Source organism: Pocillopora verrucosa, chromosome 13, assembly GCF_036669915.1.
Source record: "Pocillopora verrucosa isolate sample1 chromosome 13, ASM3666991v2, whole genome shotgun sequence".
Lineage (NCBI taxonomy): Eukaryota > Metazoa > Cnidaria > Anthozoa > Scleractinia > Pocilloporidae > Pocillopora > Pocillopora verrucosa.
In genome coordinates, this window is record NC_089324.1 from 13,712,800 (window position 1) to 13,724,544 (window position 11,745).

Here is an 11,745-nt window from a genome sequence, read left to right on the forward strand (position 1 = left end):
CTTAAGAGAGACAATAAAAATCAACGCAGTTTTTGTATTTTATACCCTGTTTATTTCTCTTACGCAAAGAACAAAAAAAAAATAAGTACAATGAAAACTGCTCTAAATTGTGCAAGGCTTTAAGTGAAGTACGCGCTACGAGGAGACACTAAAAGGAACCCATCTACTCCCAAAACTTATTATAATTTAAATTCTCCTCACAAAAGTAATACACTAGAAGTAGGTCTAATGTCTCTAACTTATGGTCAGTAGCCCATCATCTCTGATGTTTACTTGTTCAAATTAAGTTTAGAATGACAATCTTGGCACTGACAGAATTAGATTGCATTAAAATGGATCTTAAAAAAATCAATTTTTCTAGTAAAGATAATCTCAATTTGTAACAAAGTAACTTATGACCTAGAAAAGTTCCAAGTTTAATACGCATATTGCTGCAAATTTTGCAAATCAAATTTTTGAAATTAAAATTCCGCCAACTTTTGCAAACGACGAACTGTTTCTTTGCTTATCAAAAGCTTAGAGCATAAACGTAATTAAAACCCGGTGGAAAACGTCTGGGTTACGTACAAGAAAAAACTTTTAAATTGTTTTCCATAAAACTGATTGTAATACAGGAATAGAACAGAGTGTCATTTTGGCGAAAACGAAAACCTCGTAATCGCCTTCAACTACTGCAAGCATTAGTTACAGAAGCCTTGTTACATTTCGTTCTCTTCGTAAGCATTTAAATTTGTAAAGGTAAGACAAAATAGATAATTTCACTTATCAAAATAAAATGAAATAGTCTATTTTATTTTTTCGCCAAATTAAAGTTACACGTCTCAAGTTCCATGTAACAGAAAAGTAAAAGTAATGAAAATAGCCAAAAATTGCCAAACAGAGAAACGTTTAAACCTTCCAAGTTACAGCGTCATTCTTTTTGAGAGAAAAAAAATCCTTTAAGTGATTTTACATTCAAATTTTATCTTTCCTATGCCATGAAATTAAGACTAACGTCATCTCCAATCAGTAAAAAGGGCGCCCAGTACTTGATGTCGAGGAACTCGTCTGATTCTCTAAGGTTTTTCATTGCCAAGTTCAGTGACTCGCTTGCAGGTTTACCTTCTGCAAGGTATTGATAAAAGCATTTCATAAACTCAAGAGTAGCCTCGTCATCAATCGCCCACAGGGACACCACAACAGACCGAGCACCAGCCCCCATAAAAGCGCGTGCAATGCCAACCACACCTTCAGCCTTGATCTCGCCCCGACCACTATGGCAGCAACTAAGCACAACAAGTTTGGCACGAAGTTGAACATTCAACACATCTCCAATTGTTAAAATGTAATCCTCCTCCGTTGGCACAGTAGATCTTCGGTCTGGTTCAGGTGTAAGAGCAATTTGGCCAGTTTCCATACATCCGTGTGCCGCAAAGTGAACTAAGGAAACGGAACTGAGTCTTTTCAACACCTCACGTTTGGTGGCCTGTCTTCCCGTGATTGGCGTGATATTCAGAATTTTTCCGATCATTTCTACTTCTTCTTTAGCACAAGGAAGCTGCTCGAGGAGTATCTCTCCCTTGCTGTTAGTAACCTCGGCTACCCACGGATCTCCTACAAGTAACGCACCACTGCTTTTGTGATAATCATCTGGGCAATCGGCAATGAGTCTAAGACTTGTTAACGATGGAGCGAGTCGAATTCTGAACGATTCACACAGGTATTTAGAATTACCATCCTTGAATGCGGCGTAAGGAACGAGCCACAGGGGTCCATCGGGAATAATGAGTAGCTCATCCCCTTCAACCAGGTCAGCCACCGGCTTCATAACGGCATCATACAAAGTGCTCAAGCATTCGTTTTGTTGAATGGAAGGCTGAGGGTTGTCTTCTTCAGTTTTCTCATTAACTTTTGAACGGCTCTCCCTTAAAGCATCCAAAGACCGATTCTCGCATTTCACATTTGAACGAACACCAAGTTGTGTATAGACATCGTGCATGAACGACTCAAAGGACTGTCTGGCTCCACTATTATCTGAAATAGAACCATTGAGCTTACTTTGTCTTAACTGAACATGTTTTCTTTCGGTCACAACCCAAAGACTGACGTTAGCTCTGACCACTGCCTGAAAGACAGTGTTTGATGGAACGTTTTTTAACACGGCCAAATCTTCATCACCTCCCTTGCGCTGACTTGTTCCACAACAAAAACGGGATTCCATGAGGTCGGTCAGAGCCTGAGCTCGTCCTTTCTCAGCAGCAAATAACGCTTCATCTATATTACCTTGTTCTACGAGAACTCTCCACAAACCCGTATACGCCATTTGATACTGATTTCGAAAGTTAACTTTCCATTCATCTTTAGATTCTAGAAGTACTCTCAAGGAATTGTATAAGGTTATGCTAGCTTGGTAATGTTCAACAGCTTTTGGCAGTCGACCCAGCAACTCAAAAACGCATCCTAATGAATAGTAGGCCGTTGCCTCCAAGGATTTGTCTTCGACCTCTTCGGCAATTTTGAGCATTAGCTTGTATGACTTGTTGGCCTTGATTAAATCTCCCAGAGTTCGATACACATTCCCAAGATTACCATAGGCACCACCCTCCCCTTGCTTGTCTCCTAATTCTTTAGCTATCTTAAGGTCTAGGTTGTAGTACTCTAATGCTTTTTTGAAATCACCCAGACTGTAATAAGCACTGCCAAGATTGCCATAAGCACCACCCTCCCCTTTTTTGTTTCCTACTTCTTTAGCCATTTCAAGATAAAGGTTGTGGTACTCTATGGCTTTTTCGAAATCACCCAGACTGTCATAAGCACTGCCAAGATTGCCATAAGTACTACTCTCCCCATGCTTGTCTCCTACTTCTTTCGCTATTTTAAGATGTACGTTGTGGTACTCTATGGCTTTTTTGAAATCACCCAGCCTGTAAAAAGCATTGCCAAGATTGCCATAAGCGTTACCCTTCCCATGCTTGTCTCCTACTTCTTCAACTATTTTAAGATGTAGATTGTGGTACTCTATGGCTTTTTTGAAATCACTCACACTCCAATACACATTGCCAAGATTTCCATAAGCTTTACCCTCCCCATGCTTGTCGCCTACTTCCTTAGCTATTTTAAGATGTAGGTTATGATTCTCTATGGCTTTTTTGAAATCACCCAAACTCCGATACGTATTGCCAAGGTTACCATAAGCGTTACCCTCCCCATGCTTGTCTCTTACTTCTTTTGCTACTTTAAGATGTACGTTGTGGTACTCTACGGCTTTTTTGAAATCACCCAAATCGTAGTAAGCATTGCCAAGATTGCCACAGGCACCACCCTCCCCTCGCTTGTCTCCTACTTCTTTAGCTATTTTAAGATGTAGGTTGTTGTACTCTATGGCTTTCTTTAAATCACCCAGACTGCTATAAGCACTGCCAAGATTGCCATAAGTAGTACCCTCCCCATGCTTGTCTCCTACTTCTTTAGCTATTCTGAGATCTATGTTATGGTACTCTATGGCTTTTTTGAAATCACCTAGCCTGTAATAAGCATTGCCAAGATTGCCATAAGCGTTACCCTCCCCATGCTTGTCACCTATTTCTTTTGCTACTTTACAATGTAGGTTGTGGTACTTAATGGCTTTTTTTAAATCACCTAGACTGTGATACACATTGCCAAGGCTACCATAGGCGTTACCCTCCCTCTGCTTGTCCCCATCTTCTTTAGCTATTTTAAGATGTAGGTTGTAGTGCTCTATGGCTTTTTTGAAATCACCCAGACTGTAATATACATTGCCAAGATTACCATGAGCGTTACCCTCCCCATGCTTGTCTCCCACTTCTTTAGCTATTTGAAGATGTAGGTTGTGGTACTCTATGGCTTTTTCAAAATCACCCAGCCTGTAATATACATTGCCAAGATTACCATGAGCGTTACCCTCCCCATGCTTGTCTCCCACTTCTTTAGCTATTTGAAGATGTAGGTTGTGGTACTTAATGGCTTTTTTTAAATCACCTAGACTGTGATACACATTGCCAAGGCTACCATAGGCGTTACCCTCCCTCTGCTTGTCCCCATCTTCTTTAGCTATTTTAAGATGTAGGTTGTAGTGCTCTATGGCTTTTTTGAAATCACCCAGACTGTAATATACATTGCCAAGATTACCATGAGCGTTACCCTCCCCATGCTTGTCTCCCACTTCTTTAGCTATTTGAAGATGTAGGTTGTGGTACTCTTTGGCTTTTTCGAAATCACCCAGCCTGTAATATACATTGCCAAGATTACCATGAGTGTTACCCTCCCCATGCTTGTCTCCCACTTCTTTAGCTTTTTGAAGATGTAGGTTGTAGTACTCTTTGGCTTTTTCGAAATCACCCAGCCTGTAATAAGCATCGCCAAGATTGCCATAACTGTTACCCTCTCCATGCTTGTCTCCTCGATTATAGAAGTCTATGACTTTCATGACATCACCTGAACTTGCACCACCATGGTCATAGCTAATATGATCTTTTTCCTCCACGGAATTATCTTCCATTTCTCTAACAGACTGAAGCCTTAATGACGACAAAATTGCATTATTTTTGTCAATCTTTTTTTTTATGTCAAGGTTTTAAACTGTGGGAAAAAAAAGATTATTTTCTTGGTCACATTGGTATATAATAGTTCATTTTTACGGTTGCGTGCTTGGTTCCCAAGCCTTTGAACAGGTGTGTGGCTAAGGGTGACCTTGTTATGATACAACATTGCTGATTTTCAAATACAAATTACTTTGTTATTATGCTCACTAGATACTGGTCTCTATCACAACAAGGTGAAAAACGTCAGCCTCACTCCAAATCAAAGGCTTGGCAACTCAGTACACAACAGTAAAATGGCCTATTAGGAGGACTTGCATGAAAAGTAGATGTTTAATCAACATTCAGTTTTAAAATCAGTTATGATGCAAAATCTACACATCACAAAAAGTTTTTTTCCGTGTGCAACCTCAAATTTTAAAGCAAAATATCTTGATATAATCCCTTGTTTCCAAAACCTGGGAAGCACTTGCTCGATTTTTAAATTAATATAGCTTTAACATCAGACGAATGTTTTCCAGTAGAAGAAATGAGTCTACAACACAAATATGCGCCTCTAAATGTTGTTTTCGTGGATAAGAAAACGCGACGAACGTTTCTGAGTCTCTGAGTGGTGGAAAAAAATTTAAAGGCAGAAAATAAACATAAATAAAAACATTACCAAGCTTCTTTTTCTGACTTGTTTTAAAGATCATCCACCATGTATAAATTTGGATGAATGTTAGTCTTTTAACTAAACTAATGAACCAGTTGTGGCATGGGTGACTAAGTCACGGCTAAAAAGATTATATCATTATGAAGTTATGAGGTATTAACTTTTCCCACAGTTTTAAATCACACACACTCAATGACAAGTTTCCATCGTAGTTAATACACTTCATTTTCTCCCTTAAGACCTCAAATTATGGAGTATTTCCATTATACCCACAGTTAAAAATTATAGATTCCTTGAAAGGATACAGCTAATCCCTTATCACACCAAGAGATTGCTTCTTCAAATCTCTTCAGTTCAACACAGGCAGTGGCTCCTGTAGGCAACAACACAAAGAAGCATCTAATTACTGTAGCTCAATTCCAAGAAAAAAACCAGAAACCATTGAGAGCTAAATCATTACAGACCAGAAAACAAAACAAAACAAATCAACTAAAAGAAAATGAATAAACAGGCCTTCTTAGGTTTCAGTAAGTTTAGTTTTTGATAATTGAAACTTTTAAGAACATTTAAATTGGGACTGACAGTTTGCAGAAATTCACTAGGTGATATGGATAGTATAAAAGACATGCAATGGAAAACCAAAAAATGAAATCCCTTTTTGTTCATTTTTGTAATCATTATGGTACATTTTTCAGTTAATCTTTTTAGAACTGGGTTAAAATTCAACTTCAATCAAAGTACAAAATAAAAAATATGATTTGATATAAAATTAGTCTCCAATTAGTTTGAGTTAACATATTTGATTTACTCAATCAGTTGATAATTGATTCCTAGGAAGTGACTCAAACTAAGGTTTGAAGTTCACCAATAATAAGATTTACCCATGCTGTCTCTTTAGTTACATTATTACTACATGTATTATAGCACTTGAAGTTGACTTGTACTTGATGAATGAGAAAAATTTTGTTACAGCTTTGAGTTAAGTTAAGTCCTAACTTCTTTTCAAAAGAGCTAGATAGTGACTCAACATATCCGACACCACTACCTAACTCATTGAGCCAAAGGAAACTAAAATACTCATGCTGAAATTTTCTCTGCATTTAGCAATGAGTTCTTCATCCAACTCAAAATAACATTCTCATCATAATAGAAAGTCATCACACAGCAGCCAAGAGCTGGATACAAATGTACATCAGGGTGGTCTCCATGAACCTCTTAATTAAGGTCAATTGAGACAAGTTTTTACTTTATTTAACTTCATTTAACCCCAGAGTGACAAGTTCCTTTTTTATTATTACTATAGCACAGCTAACATATCTAACCTCTCACAATTGCCTTGAGGAAAGTTGGATTTAACTCAATGGCTGCTTCTGCATCCCTCAGTGAATCCTGGTGATTACCTGTTTTTAAAATAAATATCTTTGATTAGCTGTACATATGGCAAACCTACCACCTTTACATTAATTTTAGGAAAAGCTTGTGATGCTCACTGATACCTGGGGTAAGAATTTACTTCTCTGTATGTTTGAGAGGCAAAGGTAAGGTACATGTATTTTTCTGGAGAGTTGTTTTCTTTTTAGGCATGCATTGAACATTATTACCTTTTTCAGAAAGCTACTACTGACAGCTCTAAGCTTCAAAAGAGGAAAAAAAACTGCATATAAAAGCTCTCATCATCTTACCAAGTTTAAAATGTGCAATAGCCCTGTTGTTGTACAGTTTGGCCCTTAGTTCTTTCTCATTGCAGTTCATTTTAATTCCTTCTGTGTAAAAGTGAATAGCATTGATGAAATCTCTTTTCTTGAAGGACTCATTACCCTCATTCCTATAAACATCAGCTGTGGCTGAAAAGAAAAAAGAAAAAATAATTGATATCAAAGTCTGTGGTGCTATTTAATTGGTGTAAAAGCAGAGCTGCCAAGATCTGGAGATTTAAAATCTTCAGATTTTTCTTTTTGTGCCAGCTCCCACTTTTACATCTGCCTGACTTCACCCATCCCCTGAAAAGCTTAGATGATGTCTGCAGCCCCCCCTCCCCCCTCACAGGACAAACCCCACTCAGTTAATTTATGAGAGACATTTTTTGGTCAAAAGCTCAACCAATCAGACTCAGTTGCTGTTGTGGTTATTATTTCAAAGCAAGTGTAATCCCTTCAGCACTTTAAAACAATCTAAGTGCAATTAAGAAAATTAAGATGCAAACCCTAAGATAACCATAGTAACATTGAATATGGGAAATCTGGAGTTCTAATGTTATATTTCTGTGAGAAACTGAACCAAATCCTCATTTATCTTGAGGGTTTCATGGCAGCCCATATGAGAGACTCACAGTCTCCTTCTGTTTCTGTGAGACTCCCTGATAATCAGAGAGAGTTGGCATAATTATAAGTCAGCTGCTTTAATTGCATTTAGATAGTTAATGAGTTCATTAGATACAAATGTTGCAATCATAAAAACCAGAAGTAATATTACCTAGAGACAAACAGTTATGATATAAATGATAAGAATAATAATAAAGAAGATGAGATTAATAGTTACAATGATGCTTATAATGTGGGTGAAAACAGTAGTAATAATGATGATAAGAATTAACTGTCACTCAACTTGAAGCACACCCCTAGACATTTAAACTTGTGGAGGTTGCTTTTTGAAAATTCCAATCCCCACTGGTAAAATATGTGTTCAAATGCCCCACCCAATTTTTATGTAAAAAGTAAAATAATTAGCAACTGTGACTTGAATCACATTGACCAAGCTTTAAAACCTAGACCTTGTGAACTTTTGTCTTCTGAGCCTTTTGCTGGTGAAAGTGAACTATCTACCTTAAACACCTCCACATTAAATGATATATAACAAGTGCATTCTAATGGAAAGTCTTGACACTTCTAGTTCAAATTCCCTGATGCCAGTCAGGCAAATGTTCAATCTCCCCCCTCCCCACTCCCCCCTTTGGCTTTGATGATGATCAAAAGCCTGTTGTTAGAGGAGAAGGGAGGGGATGTTGAAGCTTTCAAATTCACTGCTGCATTATAAGTGGGAAGATGATGATGATGATGGTACTTACAAAATGGATGTTATATGATACTCAAATAAAGTCTTTACTTATTATAATTTTGTGTACTTGCTTTGAACTTTTAGAAAAGCAAATGTCAAAGACTTCTGTGTCAAAGATCCCCACAAAGGACAGCATATTGTAATCATAGAAGAGAGTCATGACAGGCCAAATACCCTTTAAAGTGGTCATACAGTGTATATATCCTTCTCTACATCTACTTACATTCTTGAAACTACATGTAGTGGAATAGAAAAAGTTCTAGCAATAACTGAAGCTTAAGTTGAACATAGATCACCTTTTAAAGTGTCCTCATCAAACTCTGGTGCATTTTCCTTTTCAGGTAAGTCTTCATTTTCAGATGGAACTTTGATTGGACTTCTTGCTGTAGCCATTGCAACTATAAGAATATGCCTCTCCCAAAAAGTTTCTGTTTTCAGTTCTCCTGGCCTGAAAAAAAGATGGTTGCAAATGATGATAAATATCAGTTCAACATATTACCCAGTAGCAAAATAAATGTGTTTCCCCTTTTGGCTGAGAATGGGAGGGGGGAGGGATACACAGACACAAAATCACAAGGCCCTGCGAGCTTATAAACCTGGCTTCCTCACATGAAGTGACTAGGAGTTTTACTACTCCCCCCTTGATGGGATGCCAGTCCATCCCATGGTTACCCCCCCCCCCCCACTGACACTTCTTCAGGCTTCCCTAACTAATTTTTGCTACCCATTTATACTCCTGAGTGGAGAGGGGCACTGTGACAGAAAAGTGTTTTGCACAAGAACAAAACACATGACCTGGTCAGGTTACAAATGCAGACCTATTGACACTGAGTCCAGCTCACAAATCATAAGGCCACCATGTCTCCACAAGAGGAGTGAGTTTATGCTGAATACTTTCTCATAAGAAACAAATCTTACAAAACCAAAGTAAAATTCTCTCATTTGATTTTTAAATAGGGATTACTGGTCAAAATTTATAGAAGATATATGTCTTTTATTCAATTTCCTCCATTTGATCTGATGCCCATATTTGTATAGATGGCTTTTAGTTCAACTGTTACATTTATTGTAGGAAAACACAGAAATATATACACTAATGCATGCTGATGTATGTTGAAATGGATTTCAACACTGTACAGGTGTTGACATTTGTGGTTTACCAGTATATGTATATGACAAATTGTTATTGTAATTGCTTCATGTTTCTATTGTTTTATGCACAAAATTGACTTGTCTTTGATGCTAACTTTGATTCTCCTAACAATCAAGATTGTGGCAGCATAGAAATGAGTGGGTGCTAATATTACCAGTAAGACTCAAGAAAGTGAGGTAAAAGTCATCCACTAATGTCACTTGGAATGAACTAGTTTATTTTGAATTTTCTGGCCTCCAAGTAAAAAAAAAATGTTGATGGTCTGTATGGTGTATTTGTGAACATGCCTTTATCTTAAAAGTGGTCTAAAATAATAATCACAAACAAACATACATATTTAATTTGGTTATTGGCGCTGATCGAAGCACTTTCAATTTTGTAAAGAGAGCGAAAGTGCTTCATTCATCACTTAACACAAAATTAAAGTAATCCCTCCAACTTTTCATGAAAGACTTCCGAATAATTCCTTCTTTCCCCTTGATAGATACCAGGTGTAAGTTTTAAGCTTAGCTTACAAGTATCTCAAGGCACCAGTACACCCCAGCGCCAGATTCAGATAATATTTAGAAATCCTCGGAATCGATAGGGTCCTGTCAAAACACGAGAGATTCGTTTTGGAATGAAAAATCTCGATGTCATGACCAACGCAAGTCAAGACTTCGTTGTTGCAATTCATGGGGAGTTGTGTGCTTCGATCAGCACCTAGCCTACAGGTGTCGTTTAAGCCGGCGACACAAACGGATCGCGGCGATCGGCGAAAATCCCCAGATGTGTCCGGTGCGGCGAGATTTTCACCGATCTCTGCGATCGATGTATAAAATCACCGATATCTGACGTGTCAGATACTGGCGATGTTATACGCCGATGGTGGCGATTAAATTTGCTACGATCAGCGAGTAAAATCGCCAGGTGTGTCGCTGGTTGAGTACGAGCTAACGTTATTGAACGTTTTCACCGTAACACAAAGAAAATATAAATCCAAAAATATTCAGTAAATAAGATCAAGAAGATGTAACGCTATAGAAGATAGGTAAAGAACAGAGTTCTGTTTGTCCGCCCAAACTTCGGATATTCATAGAAATGTCTTGCGCAAATTTGCAGAGCCCAGTATGAAGCCGCCATGTGGTGCACCAACGTGGCGGCCGGAAAATAGTGTAAATGTGACCGTGAAAGGCAAAACGGACAATAATAATATTCATCCGTTCGAACAGCTTGCCCGTCCGTTCGAAATTTTTACTCACCGTTTGAACGGCTAAGCAAACCGTTCGAATAATAGTATTCACTCGTGCGAACGGTTTGCCTGTCCGTTCGAAATTTTTACTCATCCGTTCGAACGGCTAATCAAACCGTTCGAATAATTTATTCACCAGTTCGAACGGTTTGCCTGTCCGTTCGAAATCTTTACTCATCCGTCCGAACGTCTGACCAAACCGTTCCAATAATTTATTCATCCGTTCGAACGGTTAGGCAAACAGACATTTACAAAAGCATTTTTCCTAACTCTTTAACCCTTTCACTCCCAAGATCTAATTAGTAATTCTCCTTACTATCTCCCATACAATTCTTATGATGTTAGTTCAGAGAATTTGGTATTGGATCAACTAATAATCCCATCATTGATATTCTTCTCTATTCTCATCACCTACCTGCTTGATATTGTATTGATATTGTAAGGAGAAATTCTGTCTTGGTCACTTGTGGGAGTGAAAGGGTTAACTCCTAAAAAGACTAAAAACCCTAAGATTAATGTATATTTTTTCACAAACACGATCAAAGCTGCATGGCACTCACCGCCACAACTCTGAACTTCAAACTGCGCTGGTTTCCTAACCAAGCACGTTGTTAAGCTGAAAAATTTATCTCAGGTATAAATTTAGACCCTAAAAAGTCTCGTGGCTCTCTAGTTTTGGATTTCGGCAATTGATGACGTTAATTGAAAAAGGGGTTGTGTCCTCGTGTACCGGTACACAAAGGAACCAAACATTAACTAACTGCGTCACAACTCCATGTATGGATATGAAAACAATAGGTATTCCCCCGTGTACCGGTAAACCAGGACAGCCCCGAAAAAGGAATAGCGACTAAATACAGGAATGGCTCCGACCTTTAATTGGATGATAAAAATAGTAAAAGTTAATAAGTTATGTCTTAACTCTTTGCTTGTGAGTATTGTTAACCGCGTGTCTCGAAGCGGAACGATGAAATATCAATGCGAAAGAAAACACCGATCTGTCAAAAACAGATGAAGAGCCTGATGAATGGATTTGTCTTTCATATGAAAAATTACCTAGAAAATCAGTTTTCCACGAAAAATCTCCCTCGATTGCGGCCAAGCCATATTTCTC

General features: G+C 38.1%; 1 protein-coding gene across 2 annotated transcripts; it reads right to left on the minus strand.

Annotated features, from left to right (window-relative positions):
* Positions 1–728: 728 nt before the first annotated feature.
* Positions 729–11,326, minus strand: LOC131773015 (tetratricopeptide repeat protein 28-like). 2 transcript variants are annotated; one of them, XM_066160778.1, is made up of 6 exons: positions 11,192–11,326; positions 8,544–8,695; positions 6,876–7,037; positions 6,516–6,593; positions 5,499–5,566; positions 729–4,552 (listed from the first exon to the last, which is right to left on the minus strand). In XM_066160778.1, exons 2-6 carry the CDS (start codon positions 8,638–8,640, stop codon positions 971–973), a joined length of 3,987 nt encoding a protein of 1,328 aa, XP_066016875.1. In that variant the 5' UTR covers positions 8,641–8,695; positions 11,192–11,326; the 3' UTR covers positions 729–970. The 2 variants fall into 2 exon arrangements, with proteins under 2 accessions (XP_066016875.1, XP_066016876.1); XM_066160779.1 differs by lacking the exon at positions 11,192–11,326 and adding an exon at positions 10,642–10,767.
* Between the last annotated feature and the right edge of the window lie 419 nt (positions 11,327–11,745).

Excerpts from the sequence above, each read along its gene's own strand:
- LOC131773015 (XM_066160778.1), bottom strand. The coding sequence starts at position 8,640 with ATGGCTACAGCAAGAAGTCCAATCAAAGTTCCATCTGAAAATGAAGAC. Across the intron at positions 7,038-8,543 it reads TGATGAGGACACTTTAAAAG|CCACAGCTGATGTTTATAGG; the intron begins GTGATCTATGTT and ends TTTTCTTTTCAG. Across the intron at positions 4,553-5,498 it reads GGTGTGATAAGGGATTAGCT|ATTGACAAAAATAATGCAAT; the intron begins GTATCCTTTCAA and ends ATAAAAAAAAAG.